Below are 14,329 nucleotides of genomic sequence, written 5' to 3'. Positions count from 1 at the left end.
ATAGGGATAAAGGACTGAAATCTAGAATCAATAGTGAAGAATTCTCTCAAAAGATTTAACAATTTAACTGACAATAATAATAATAATAATAATAATAATAATAATAATAATAATCAGCAACTACTTAAAATGATTCTAGACTTTGCTTTTTATAGGCTCACAGTGGAAGACTTCAAAAGAGAAGGTAACTCTACAATTAATCCTAATCAAACTATTTAAAGCCTAATCTATTTAAAATGACCCTAAACTTCCTTTTTATATATTTAATGGCAAGGTAACCTGCGTCAATAAGAGACGTGGAACGTGCTTTATACCTTGGTTATGTTCTCTCTAATAACATGGGCTGAAATACCTATAAAAAGAAGGAAGTTCTGATGCTCACGAAATATTTGAAATAAGTCATATTGACACAGCTTGTCTCATAAATATGTAGTGGTCTGTGGGCTCGCGTGCTTGAGAGAAAGAGAGGAAGAGGGGCCTGGTTTGCTTTGTAAGATAGAAAATATAATTGGCTTCTCTTCATCATGCTCTTCGTTTCTCACCAACCCGGCCCATTATTGAAGCTTTTCTTTCAATGGAAGTGTCTGCACACAATCAAGATGTTGGAGACTGTTTCTTTAACATCCGTTGGCATTTCCCACCCCCACCGCTTACGTAACGCATCCCCATATTTTCTCTAAAGCATTGAAAAATAATCAAAACATTCATCCCAAAAGGAATGAAAAGAGATGGAAAGATAACACATCAAACACACCATCCTCAGCAATAGCAACTACAAGGAGTATCATCTAAACTCATGCATGAAAGTTGTCCTTAGTTCATTACCATGTTCTTGCTGTTTTCATACTATGTTCTTTCCTTTATTGGGTTTCATTTGGTTTACTCAGTTTCATTGCCTCCATCAGCCATATACCTTCTTGAATTCCGCCATAGCCTCCCCAAACATTCTCAGCATCTCCTGCTATGGAACGAGTCCAATTCACCTTCTTCACCTTGCCAATGGCCAGGAGTTCATTGCTATCCCAATAACAGCTTTCAAGTCAAGGCGTTAAACCTCTCAGGCTTTGGACTCTCTGGTGTCTTGAACAACTCGATTTCCCATCTCTGCCTCCATAAACGTTTGCTCTCTCTTGACCTCAGTGGCAATAGTTTTAGTGGTGAAATCCCTCTACTGCTCGGAAACTGTGCCCAACTAAATACCATTCTTCTCAATGACAATGACTTCCGAGGGCCAATCCCACCTGAGCTTTTCGGATCAAAGCGGCTTTCACGGCTTGATTTGGGATATAATTCTCTCTCTGGTAATATTCCTCCTGAGGTAAGCTTCTGTATCAATCTCGAATACTTGGGATTGTACAATAATTATCTGAGAGGAGAGATTCCAAGTGAGATATTCTCTCTACCAGCTTTGAAGTATATTTATTTGCACACAAACAACTTCACGGGTTCTTTACCAGATTTTTCCCCTTCCTGTGCAATATCTGATCTTTGGATTCATCAAAATGCCTTTTCTGGATCTTTGCCTAATACTTTGAGCAATTGCCACAACCTTACTACGCTTATTGCATCTTATAACAACTTTGGAGGGGTTATTTCATTAGAGATCTTCGAGGGTCTTGTGCAACTTGAGGTTCTTTATCTTGATGAAAACAATCTTGAAGGGGAAATACCGGAGACTTTGTGGGGCCTTGAAAGATTGCAAGAGCTAGTTCTTTCCGGGAACAAGCTGAATGGAAGTATACCTGAAAGAATTTCTCAATGCCATTTGCTAGCAGTTATTGCCCTCTCAAGTAATAAGCTGGTGGGTCAGATTCCTCATTCAATTGGAGATTTAAAATATTTGTACAATTTGTTACTCTTTGATAACATGCTTGATGGCTCACTAGCTCCTCAGCTTGGAAACTGTACTTCACTTGTTGAACTTAAGCTTCAGAATAACTTCATTGGAGGAACAATTCCTCCAGAAATTTGCAATCTTGAAAATCTCGAGGTCCTTTTTCTGTTCAATAATCATATCAGAGGCCATATTCCTCTACAGATTGGTAGAATGAGTAGTCTGATGGAGTTGGCTGTGTATAACAATAACTTGACCGGTAGAATTCCACTAGGAATTTCCAGTTTGAAAAAGCTCACATTCCTGTCGTTCGCTCATAATAATCTCTCTGGAGAGTTGCCATCGGAGCTTGGCAAGGACAATTCTCCTGGTCTACTTAAATTGGATTTAACTGGGAATAAGCTATATGGCCCCATCCCTTCTAGTATATGTACAGGCAATAATCTTTCAGTTTTGGCACTAGGGAACAACCACTTTAATGGAAGTTTTCCAACTGGCATTGAAAAATGCTCCTCTCTTAGAAGGGTGATCATTAGTAACAATCTCTTGCAAGGGACTATACCGGCTGATTTGGGTAATAACTCCGGAATTTCTTTCTTAGAAGTTCAAGGTAACTTGCTTCAAGGAACAATACCTCCAATGTTGGGACATTGGAGCAATTTATCCATGCTTGATTTTTCAGATAATAGATTTTCTGGAACTATACCTCCGGAGCTTGGTAAATTAGAGGCTCTACAAGTTTTGAGACTTTCTTCAAATAGGTTGGCTGGAATGATCCCTTCTGAGCTGGGACATTGCACGGAATTGATTGAACTGGACCTCAGCAAGAATGATCTTTCAGGAAGCATTCCTTTGCAGATCATCTCAGTTGCAAAAATGCAAAGTCTTCACCTTGAAGAGAACAAACTCAGTGGAATTATTCCTGACACTTTCTCTTCCCATCATAGTCTGTTTGAGCTGCAGCTTGGAAGCAACATATTAGAAGGCCCTATTCCTTGCAGTTTGGGTAAACTTCATCATTTTAGTTCAATTCTCAATTTGAGCAATAATAGGCTCTCCGGTAATCTCCCACAATGCCTGGGCAATCTAGACAAGTTGCAAATTCTTGACCTATCAAGTAATAGTTTCTCGGGTGAAATACCAACTGCACTAAACAGTATGATCTCCCTTACCTTTGTGAACATATCGTTCAATACCCTCTCTGGAAAACTCCCTTCTGCTTGGTTGAAGTTGGTGGCTTCATATCCAGGATCTTTCCTTGGAAACCCAGGACTTTGCTTGCTTGGTAATGAAGAAAAGTACTGTGAAGAAGCTAGAAATGTAGGTAAGAGAGGCCAAGTGCCGTCTGGAGTGATTGTAGGTGTAGTAATCTCAGTGTCACTACTCTGTGCTCTAATTTACATACTAATCGCTAGAGGCTTTGGGAAGAAATCAACTCCTGATCAGTCTCTCCTTCATGATTGTCGATCAATAACTGAAGATCTACCTCAGGACTTACGATTTGAAGATATTATGCGTGCCACAGAAGACTCAAATGATAGGTATGTGATCGGGAGAGGCAAAGATGGAACAGTCTACCGCACAGAATCTGCAAACTCCAGAAAGCATTGGGCAGTCAAGAAGGTGGACTTGTCCAAGACAAGTTTTTTAATTGAGACGAAGACTTTAAACTTAATCAGACATCGGAATGTGGTGAGGATGGCGGGGTATTGCATGAAAGATGGATATGGTTACATTGTCACAGAGTACGTGCCAGGAGGGACCCTTTTTGATGCACTGCACAGAAGTGAACCCCAGTTGGTGTTAGACTGGGACACCAGATATCGTATTGCTTTCGGCATTGCACAAGGTCTTTCTTACCTTCACCATGACTGTGTGCCACAAGTTATCCATAGAGATATAAAATCTGACAACATTCTAATGGACTCTCAACTGGAACCAAAGATAGGAGATTTCGGGATAGCAAAATTGGTTAATGATTCTGATTCAAGATCCACAAGGTCTGCCATCGTAGGAAAATTAGGCTACATCGCACCAGGTTAGTCACATATATAAGTCAAGTACTATTCATAATCTTTTCAGCGTTTCCTATTATGGCATCAAATGATTGGCGTATAACTAAATGATATCAATTAGCATTTGAATCAGTTGATATCACGTGTTATAACTACTGTACTTTGTATTTCTTGTCGATATTGAAACATTGATATTTGTAGCTGACATTGAAGGATTTATATGACAAGAATACATGCTGTCTTCTCTGATTCTGTGCTTTTTATTTACAATTCAGAGAATGCGTATTCAACTCGGTTGACAGAGAAATGTGATGTATATAGTTATGGAGTCATTCTGTTGGAGCTCCTTTGCAGAAGATTGCCAGTTGACACCTCCTTTGAAGAAGGCTTGGATATTGTCTCCTGGTCAAAGAAGAACCTGCTGGAAAATGATGAGTTCATTTGCTTCTTTGATGAGGAAATCAGTTACTGGGATAGAGATGAACAACAAAAGGCATTGAAGTTGTTGGACTTGGCGAATGAGTGCACTGAACAAGTGGCAGATGCAAGACCCTCCATGAGAGATGTAGTAGCATTCCTCATCAAGTTGAACGATAAGCATGCAACCGGTTTAAGTAATAGACAAATTTCAAGGTTATAGAATTCAATACAAAAAAAATTTTCCGTTTTCATGCAGATTTTCTTTTTGCTGAATAGGTCTGTCGGTTTGCCTTTAGGATAAATTGATCTACGGTTTAAAATCTTAAATATATTTATATTGTTTGTTCCATGTAACAATTGGTCACTTGCCAAAGTTAAAAGGAAAAATCTTAAAACTTGATAAATAAAAAATAAAATAAAAATTTACAAACTTCCCTATCCATAGGCCAAGTTCATACGTTGTATTCAAAGACCTAATGCATACATTGTATCAAGACATTTTAATATAGTCTATAGGCGTCCCCTATATGACCCAAATAAAAGAGAAGGGGGTGTTTGGACCTAGTTTTCATTTTTATCTCATCTCATTTTCTTTCCAAACATCACTCAAACACAAACACTTTCAAACTAATCATTACAACTTTTTCAAACTAATCATTACATCTTTCCCAAACTTTATAAAAACTAAAAAGAAAAAAAAAATCAACTTTTTCAAATTTCAATACAAAAATAATGTTAAAAAATTATATTCTAAAAATATTTTAATTTTATAATATTTTTATTAACTTTTTCTTTCTTATTTCTCAAAATCCTATAAAACATTAACTCAAACTATCTTACTACTATTCACAAAATTCTCATCTCATCTCATTTCACAAATATCACCTACCGTGTGGTCAACCTTCCATCCCATTTGAGGGTGTAAAATGGCTATTTACACCCAATCCGGACCAAAGAGGAATTAATTCGCTTATATGATCCACCATTTGGAAGCAGAAACAAGCAATATGGTAGCACAAATACCATTGCTTCGGGCAATTTCGTTATCATTAAACTTCTCAACCAAAACAAAGCAACTCACAAAGACCATCAATTTGTGCAGATTACCTACGGATCAGAGAAGTTTCAACAAACACAATTAAAAAGCTCTGAACAGTAAAATTCAGAGCGCTATTTTCATCAACAGATTTGAGTAATGCTACAAGGGCAAGTAGTAATTATTCCTCAAACAAAAAGGGTGCAGTAAGAAATTTCATGCTTGGAGCCTCAACAACAAATTGCCATAGTGTGCCTTAAGGCAGCTATTCTGTTCGCCCCACATGTTCGGAGGTTTCATTTTCTTTCAACTTTTCCAAAGCTGAAATTCGTCTGTCCAATGACTCAGTAATGCCTTTAACCTGGAGAGAGAGAGAGAGAGAGAGAGTCATAATTCGAAATCAAATCCAGGTTTTCCAGAGGCAAAACACAGACATTTCTTATGTAGGCCAATCGTCAAAATGCCTCATCGATTGTCATGTGCTTTACTTAGGAAAAAGGTTCCATTAAAAATCCTCCAAAAGACTGACATAATTTTGCAAGTTAAGATATTGAAGTGCTGCTTCATAAACAAACTCTCATTTTGTGTTGTCAGAAGTAGGTTTGGCAATCTTTAACATAACTTGAACACAACATGAAATAATAAAAGTTAGAGTCGAGCTAATCAGGTCCAAGTCAGTTTGACAGGAGCCCAATTCATATTAGTCAAAATGAAACGATCAATGTCAGAGTTTATATTTCTCAAGGCCATCACCTAAAGAATGCCGTTTAAATTGAGATCAAAATCTAACTAATCCATCAGCCACTAAGGGGCAATAAATTTAGCCATCTACCATTAGTGGCTTTGAGCATTTGTAACATTCCTATGAATAAAATAGGAGCAGAATCTAAGAGTAGAAACAAACCCATGAGACAAATACCAAGAAGTTGAACCTCCAAAGGTAAACAAAAGTACTTATTTTATTTACTTTCGCATTTTGTAAAACATTAACAAGTGACGTTGTGTGTGTGAGGAATGTTCCAAAATGGGAAGGCAAAAAATGAAAACATTGCTGGACAACAGAAGAAAGAACTTGAAGCTTGCAACCAATAGATGATGCAGTCCTAAACAGGTCATATGAGAAATAGGATCTGAACTAAAACCAAACAAAAACAGATTGAACAAGATTTTTTAAGATAATTCACTAAGGAAAGAACATGGAGAGAAATCTGAGCAATTGTGACCATAAAAACCTCTATGCAACATTGTATGGAAGCGGTTGTATTTATCTGATGGAGGAACAATTAGCTTGATTAAGAGTACAATGTTGAACTTGCCTATATATCTTGTCTCTTTTTCCTCTTCCTATTAGATTTGCTAATCGCTTAGAGATGATTCAACCAGTCCTTAGTAAAATGTTCTGAGTCATGTTCACCAGTTTTGCAATTCTTGAGGGTGGGTTCAAGGTTTGAAACCAAATACTGTTCAATTGAGCCCTTTTGTGCTAGTGATTGTGACGATTTGCTTTAGAGAGTTTTTGGAGGTCGGTGGATGTGAAATATGGTGCTAAGTAGTTAACAGAACATATGGGGTGGACCTTTGAAAAAATATTAGGACAGGTTTGGAGGAGTTCCCGTTTTATTAGATTCAAGGAGGGCAATGGTGCAAAGATGATTCTGGTATGATATGTAGTACAGAGTTTGATAGGCCACATAAGTCTAAGAGAAACCCAAAGCTGGGAGTGAGGCTTGAACGTGCGCTGCATGGCTTGCAGGAGAAGAGAATAAGCCGGGAACATGCTGCATGGATCACGTACAGCAGTTACAAACAGCTATATGCAGCGTTGCCTTGCCCAGTCCACTAGCCGTTGGAGCTAGTAGAGGAGTTTGCTCTATTTCCACTTTGTTGCTTCCGTTGTTTACTTAGTCCAGTCTCTTTCCATTCTGTTATTTGTTTACTTAGTCAAGTCTAGAATTTCGGTCATGTACTCATGGTTCCGTTGGGCTTCAGCCTATTTAAGAAACCAGGAATCATCAATAAATGGCAAGCAAAATTTATCCAAACTGTTGTGGTACTTTCTCACCCAAAGAGAAAACTATTTCCCTTTAGCATTTGTAATATCTTTGTTTGGGAACTATCAGAGTTCAGACTCCTAAGACAGTTTATCGTATGTGGTTTGGGTCATTATAAACATGTCTTCATTTTACTTTCCCTAATACCCGGCCTGTTCAAAACTCCAAATCCTTCTATGCTGTTTGTCTTCCGACAGAGAACAACACATCCCCAACATAACCAGTGTCCAAAACCCAATGCCTTTAGCCAATTAATTTAAACCCCAACTCCTCTAAACAAAACCAACTCACGACATGGTTCATTTCTCATAAACATGAGGTTCAAATTAAAAAGGAAAAACATTAACACGCCATCGGACTCCACACTATGGTCTTTGTTTGAACAAGGGCAAGCAAACATTTAAAAAGTCATGACTCCAACCAAATTAAACGAATACGGCATACACACTTCTCCCATACGATTCAATTTTCATGGAAAATTAGCATAAACTAGAAAAGCCTGTCTTCAAGTAATTCATGATGTTTATTTCAAAATCTCAACAATCATTCTCCTCCATGACCCCACCGATCTAGCCCATCTAGCTTAATTAAAGATTAAAAAAAATACCATTAATCGATATACGAGTTAATTATCTAACCAATTCATTAAAAATGAAATAAATTGCTTTCCAGTCTATCGTATTTTTCAAATTCCATCTCGACGATATGGGCTTTACGAAATCTGCCAAATAAACATAAATCTTTCGAAAAACACATTCAAAACCAAACTAGGAATCGAATAATTCTTCATATAGTTAAAAAGCTCAAAGATCTAAAAATGATGTCGATTCTGTGGTGGTGAGGTACCTGTTCGGAAATGGCCTCCTGGGCAACCTTGTAATCTCTGTGAAGAATGTAGAGCCCCAGAAACGACGACGCTGCAGCCCCCGTGAAGAACGAGGCCAATCTCACTCTCAGTACGTAACCCATTTTCCTCTCCTCTCCCCCGTTGTCTGATTTCTCTTATTAGAAGCCGTTCTACTTATGCTTATTTTAGGGAAATTTGGACATAGCATTTTATGCTTATTTTTTGTTGAAATATTCTATTCATTATTTCCGTACCCTAACCACTAAGTACCATAATTTTTTTTATTTTTTTATTTTTTTTCTTATCAAATATGTGCCCTCAGCCTAAAAAAATTAAACGCATATTAATAAAATTTATAAAATATTACTATTTATAACTTAACTTTAATTCATCTCAACATCTAAATACATTTTAAGAAATAGAAAAGTTAAAAGAGTAGATTAATCAATAATTACAATAAGATGAACAGACCTTTTTTTATTAAAAAAATTATAACAAAAACAATACAATGGAAAGCCTTTTTAGCCTATGAAGGGTTGTGATAGGTTATTAAAGTAAAATAAAATGATGATGTGAATCAATAGAAGTTATAGTACACAAAGAAGATTCTTTAGAAATTATCTTTAATTTCATTTCATAATGCTTTTGGCCCATAAATTATTACAAAAAATTATTTTATAGGTTTAATCATCAAATGTTTTAAGTTCAGCTACGCCTATTTCTCAATCACATTAACAAAACTCTTTTGACCTATAAAAATTATAATATGTTTCACTTCACTCTGTAAATTATCAACAGATTTCACATAATTAGTTTCTTGTTTATATTAACCATCTTATTTTAATCAATAATATAATTTAAAATTATAGTTGGTTCAAACTGTAATTTAATATTTATTTTTAGTTTAGGATGAAAATTAAAAAGAAAAATAATATTTACAGTCATAAAGTATGTAAATGCCGAGTAATCTCTTTAAAAAAAGTGAGTAAATATAGGACTTATTTAAAAAAAAAACTAATTTTTTAATAGTAGACTCCACTCTTTTTTAAAAAAATTATATGACGTTTACATACTTCACGATTGTATCTAACATTACTTAATTAAAAATATGAGATACTTTTACGTGAAAAGTAAAATTATAAAAACAATTGTCTTAAGCATTGCACGTGTTGCATTGAGAGTAATGCTGCGTACAAGTTTTAAAAATATATATATTTTACTAATAAAAAATAATTTTTTTTACACTTTTTTAAAGCGGATTCCATCTTTTTATAAAAATTTGTGCGAGATTTGTCATTTGTGCAAATCATTTATCTCGTGGTTAATACAGCACCGTATCGAGCACGTATATACTGTATAGTACATACATATACGGTGTCACCTTCTAGGGGTCCCATTAAAGGTTTATTAGGAGGAAAACTAGGGCAAAGGGTTCATTTATATAAGTGTACGGAGAGAACGGAGAAATGCAGCAGTCACCACAAATGTTGAATGGTACTCCTTCAATGCTTCCCACTGCAAATATCACAACTGAACAAATTCAGAAGGTACAATTTTTGGTTTCTTTGTTTCTACGTATGTATTTATTGTATGTGTTGAAGCGTGTGTTGTGAACTGGTGATGTCTCTCTATATGTTTGTGTACGGATGTGTGCATGTTTTTAGAACATGGGTCTTAGGTAAGGCATGCAATATGATAGAAGTTCTGTCGGAAAACTCAGAACCCAATCAGCTCTTTGATTTGAAAACTAATTGGCTACTTGTTTATTTGGCTTAAAAGTGATAGGAAATTGATCCTGAAGTGTTTGATGCAACGATTGTATAAGTAAAATCTACCATTTTGAGGGCTGGGCACTGCTTCACATGCAGCAACTTGTGCCATGTGCTTTCAATGAATTGTATCGTTAGATGACAAGTAGGGTACATTGTGGTGATTAAACTAGCCAATGGGGGGATGTAGCTCAAACGGTAGAGAAAAAATAAAAACTAGCCCATATGGTTTTTATTTTATAGTTATATAATTGATGCATAAGCAATACCTATAAAAAAAATTGATGCATAGAAAATAGCACCGAAAGTTGATGCATTTTCAAACAATCAAACTTCGTCAAGTTTATCCGCGTAGATAAAAGTTCTTTGTGTATTGATAAACACAGTTATCCCAATGTATATGCTGCTTCTTAATTACCCGTCAGGGTGCAGTTTAGTGGTTAAAGGGCGGGTTTGGGATGAATTATAGACTTTGACATCCTTGGTTTGTCTCAACACTAGGAGTTTCTCTACATTTTCCGATTCATGGTTCTGATGTGTGGGATCGTGTGTCCAGGATTTACTTTTCAGGAGTAGGTCCAAACGGCTCACTTTGGTGAGGTTTCATGTCATTGAAAAACAAAACATGATACTTATTAATTATAATAAACAGTGCTTGCCTATTCTTATGATCAATAAAATCTTATTTACTGATAAAAAAAAATACAACAAATAGTATTTTTACCAAGGAATGCGGGTGTCTTGGTATTCAACTTAGTGTTGATGTCTGATTTATTTATTTGTTTCGTTCTTTCTTTTTAAAGTGGGCTCATATAAAACATTTATATGTGCTAATTCAGTGGCTTGTTTTTTTTTTTTTTTCCCCTTGCATTAGCATATTGTGGAAGGTGTTGTTTCTTCCCTTATCATCAGTATCATGAATGGTTTTGAATTTTATTGGCTTGTACTATTGTTCACTTTTATACATGTTGGTTGCAAGTTCAATTTGTAAATGTTGATTTGATGGCCTGATCTCTTGATATATATTTTCACTTTGCTTGAAGCTAAACAGGAAAAAATGCCCCCTTTTGCTCACTAATTTATCAATATCAATGTCTTATGCTTGGTACAGTACCTGGACGAGAATAAAGAATTGATTATGGCGATAATAGAAAATCAAAACCTGGGAAAATTCTCCGAGTGTCCCCCGTAAGTGGTTAATCAAGTAGTGTTGTTTGTTTAGCATTTCACTTATTTGACCTTTTACATTTGTTTCAAAATTGTGTAGGGAAATATGCCTGAGTGTTTCTAGTTAAAATTGAATTCCTTGAAGTAAAAGGCACTCTTCTATTCAGAAAGTCTTCATATTTTTTGTACTTGTATACCAATGTCACACACATCCAAAACAACATAAATATGTAAAGTTGGTCCATTTGTGGTAGTAGGTAACATGTGAGTCTTACCACACAATGAAGGGTGAAATTATTTAAGAAAAGACCAAATGTTTGAGAACAGTCGTAGAGAATCAGTTTGCAGAGGGTGAGAAGTAGACTGATATGCGTTTGAACTACTGAAAAATAAACTAGAAGAATTATTCTTGTATAGGGGTTGTCTTGTTTCCGCCGACCCTCCAAAAGAAAAAGATTCTTCTCTTTTCCTGTTGCTTATGGGTGAAAAGGTTGGAGAGTTTATGGTCCACTTTGATACATTAATGACATTGTCTCAGCTTACAAATGCTCATTTTAACTTTAAACATTTCCTTTTTGGTGGTAATATAGGAAGGTAAAGAACATGAAAGTTGTGGAAAACAAACAAGGGAATATGGGGGGTCTTTCTCTATGTGGCCAGGGTTAATGAGTATTGGGGAAGAAATGGGAATGCTTCCTGTCCAAGGAAAGGATGTGGCCCTTGGTGCCAGGTCAAGCACACTCAGTGGAGCCCTAGAAAAGCTCCAATCTGAAGTTTGCCGCTAAATTGATCAAATCTTGTGGATAATACAAGATATTCTCTGGTTGCAACTAAGTGATGTGTTGGCTTGGTGGATGGTTTTTGAGACGCCTTTTAAAATGACCTTCTTAGACTATGTTTTTTGGGCATTAGTGGCTGTGAGTAGGGCAATGAGAGCATCTCCCATTGTAGGTTCTAGAACGCAAGGTTCTATGAAATGTTTTAGTATATGCAACAGTATGGTGTGCAATTTAGGAAAGCTGGGTTTAACAAAGCAAGTGATGAATATTCTAGGACAAAAGACACGAAGGTTAACTCTTTTACTTGTATAGCTGATATACAAAGGAAAAAAAAAAATCTTGCAATGACGATTTATATTGTTTTACAATCATGCATGCCCATAAAGGATGTTGAACTTGATTCTTGAGTGGATAATTGGTTGGACAAGAAAGGATGAAACTGGGATTGAATACGTTTGTTAGACCTTAGATGTAGCACTAACTGAACTCTAGGTATGAAAGTAGGATGAGATGTTTGGTCGTGTTTAACAAAGGCAAGACTTATCAAAGCAAAACAAAGGCCAGAGATTAAGAGAAGACATGACATTTTTTTTAAGACAAGGATTCCTAGAGATCATGCAAATGCAATTATGCAACATGTCTTTTACATGTTATCAACATGATAAAAAAGAAATGGGATAAGGTTTTGATGTGTTGTACACCTATTTTTGTCTACAGTTGTGTATATCAACAACAAATCTCTCTAGTTTTGGCATTTGCATGTAGTAGTTCATATATATGTATTGTAGGTCCTGTAGTTTACTATCTTTTGATGGCTCAAGGTCCTCCACGGATTCTTTTGGCATTCGTATCCATGTGCATCTAGCAATTATATGGCACTTTTAACTTATCCATATATATATACATGGCACTTTAAGTATTATCTCATTTAAAGCCGCATGCATTCTTATTAGGATTGGAATTGTGGTTAGAGGTGAATGATTTGCTTCTTTTGTCCAAATCTCAAGTCAAACCTGTAATATTTCAGACATTATGATTCTTTTAGGATCAAGCCCTTTGCTTGGTTGCTTGGTTGTCTAAAAACAAAAACAAAGACAACAAGGCTTATGGTGCCTTACTGATGCTCGTATCTGGCTTGTCTTTCTGGGATCATCATTGCTTTGCATCATGAACATGCTTGACCATCATAAGACGTTTTAAATGATTTAGGTATCATGCCCAACTTCAGCAGAACTTAACGTATCTAGCTAAAATTGCTGATGCCCAACCACAAGTACAAACGATACCTTCTCAGGTGAATTAGCTCATAAATCCCTTTGGAAAACCTACTATTGAATAAGAATCTCTGCTTATCTCCTTGAAATATTTGCAGATGCCCCCTCATTCTGCAGTGCAACAAGGGCATGCCATGCATCATCCCCGGGCAACAATGTCTCAGCAACAAGAAGGTCCTTTTGCCCCAAAGTCGCCTTTTCAATTGGATGATCAGCCTCAACATCAGCACCAACAACAAGCACACTACCTCCAGCAACAGCAACTCATCCAAGGGCAGATGGGCGTGAGACCAGGAGGAACAAGTTCCATGTATCAGGCCATGCAAAGTAGCTTTGGATATAATTTGTTTGGTATGCAGGGAAGCAAGCAAGATAGCTCAGAGGCCAGTGCTGGGGATTTTCTTGGAAGGTTAGCTTCCAAACCGAATGGAAATACAGAGTAGTAAGCAAGAATCAAGATACCCCAAGTCATTTATAATTTTCCTGTTTTCCTACACTTTTACTTTTTCCCACATTTTTTCTCATCTGGGCTCTACAATAGTCAATCTTTGTACTTCTGAAGTATTCTCTATTTCCCCTACACCGAAAGTAGCTGTAGAATGGTGTTAAACATTGCTTTTGAGGAAGTTGTTTTTATCAATTACAAAATTGGGGCAAAGCATTTTCATTTATTTATGAGATCGACCTAAGTTATTGCTTCCATCTATTTGAATTTGCACTACAAAGGCAAACCGCTGATGCAGGTATTTTCTTTTCTCCAAATCAGTCTAAAAAATTGGGGAAAGCGTTCTCATTCATACTACAGTCATTTGGTTGGATTATGCTTTGCAAATGAGGGGGCAGTATTTTTGGTGGACACCTTCAAAAATAAATGCTCATACCCAAATGCCTCCATGGACAGAGGCTTAGGCAGTTAAAATTTGGTCAGTAACACAAGCATAGGCAACCCAATACAAGAAGAACCGTATCTTACGAAAGGACCCTACCATGTTGGGTGACAATGAAAGTACAAAGAATTAAGTTTATATGGGGCTCTCAACCTTCAAGATTCAAGAGTTATAAGGGTGGGTTTGGGTGTTGAGATTCGAGAAGAGTTCTAAATAGTAGTAAAAAGTAAGTAAAAAGTAATTATAAAGT

General features: G+C 36.3%; 3 protein-coding genes across 4 annotated transcripts; 2 read left to right on the top strand and 1 right to left on the bottom strand.

The window, feature by feature from the left end:
- Positions 1–483: 483 nt before the first annotated feature.
- Positions 484–4,611, top strand: LOC122309454 (receptor-like protein kinase). Its single transcript, XM_043122951.1, has 2 exons — positions 484–3,872; positions 4,125–4,611. Exons 1-2 carry the CDS (start codon positions 827–829, stop codon positions 4,487–4,489), a joined length of 3,411 nt encoding a protein of 1,136 aa, XP_042978885.1. The 5' UTR covers positions 484–826; the 3' UTR covers positions 4,490–4,611.
- Positions 4,612–5,407: 796 nt separating this feature from the next.
- Positions 5,408–8,382, bottom strand: LOC122309160. The gene is made up of 2 exons (XM_043122527.1): positions 8,203–8,382; positions 5,408–5,666 (listed from the first exon to the last, which is right to left on the bottom strand). The coding sequence occupies exons 1-2, from the start codon at positions 8,323–8,325 to the stop codon at positions 5,571–5,573; spliced, it is 219 nt and encodes a 72-aa protein (XP_042978461.1). The 5' UTR covers positions 8,326–8,382; the 3' UTR covers positions 5,408–5,570.
- Positions 8,383–9,595: 1,213 nt separating this feature from the next.
- Positions 9,596–13,863, top strand: LOC122311980 (GRF1-interacting factor 2-like). 2 transcript variants are annotated; one of them, XM_043126784.1, is made up of 4 exons: positions 9,596–9,750; positions 11,084–11,160; positions 13,128–13,212; positions 13,291–13,863. In XM_043126784.1, exons 1-4 carry the CDS (start codon positions 9,670–9,672, stop codon positions 13,633–13,635), a joined length of 588 nt encoding a protein of 195 aa, XP_042982718.1. In that variant the 5' UTR covers positions 9,596–9,669; the 3' UTR covers positions 13,636–13,863. The 2 variants fall into 2 exon arrangements, with proteins under 2 accessions (XP_042982718.1, XP_042982719.1); XM_043126785.1 differs by lacking the exon at positions 11,084–11,160 and having other exon boundaries at positions 9,601–9,750.
- The last annotated feature ends 466 nt before the right edge of the window (positions 13,864–14,329 follow it).

Source organism: Carya illinoinensis, chromosome 5 (genome assembly GCF_018687715.1).
Source record: "Carya illinoinensis cultivar Pawnee chromosome 5, C.illinoinensisPawnee_v1, whole genome shotgun sequence".
Lineage (NCBI taxonomy): Eukaryota > Viridiplantae > Streptophyta > Magnoliopsida > Fagales > Juglandaceae > Carya > Carya illinoinensis.
The sequence above is the reverse complement of the archived record's forward strand: the minus strand, read 5'-3'. Positions and strand labels throughout refer to the sequence as shown.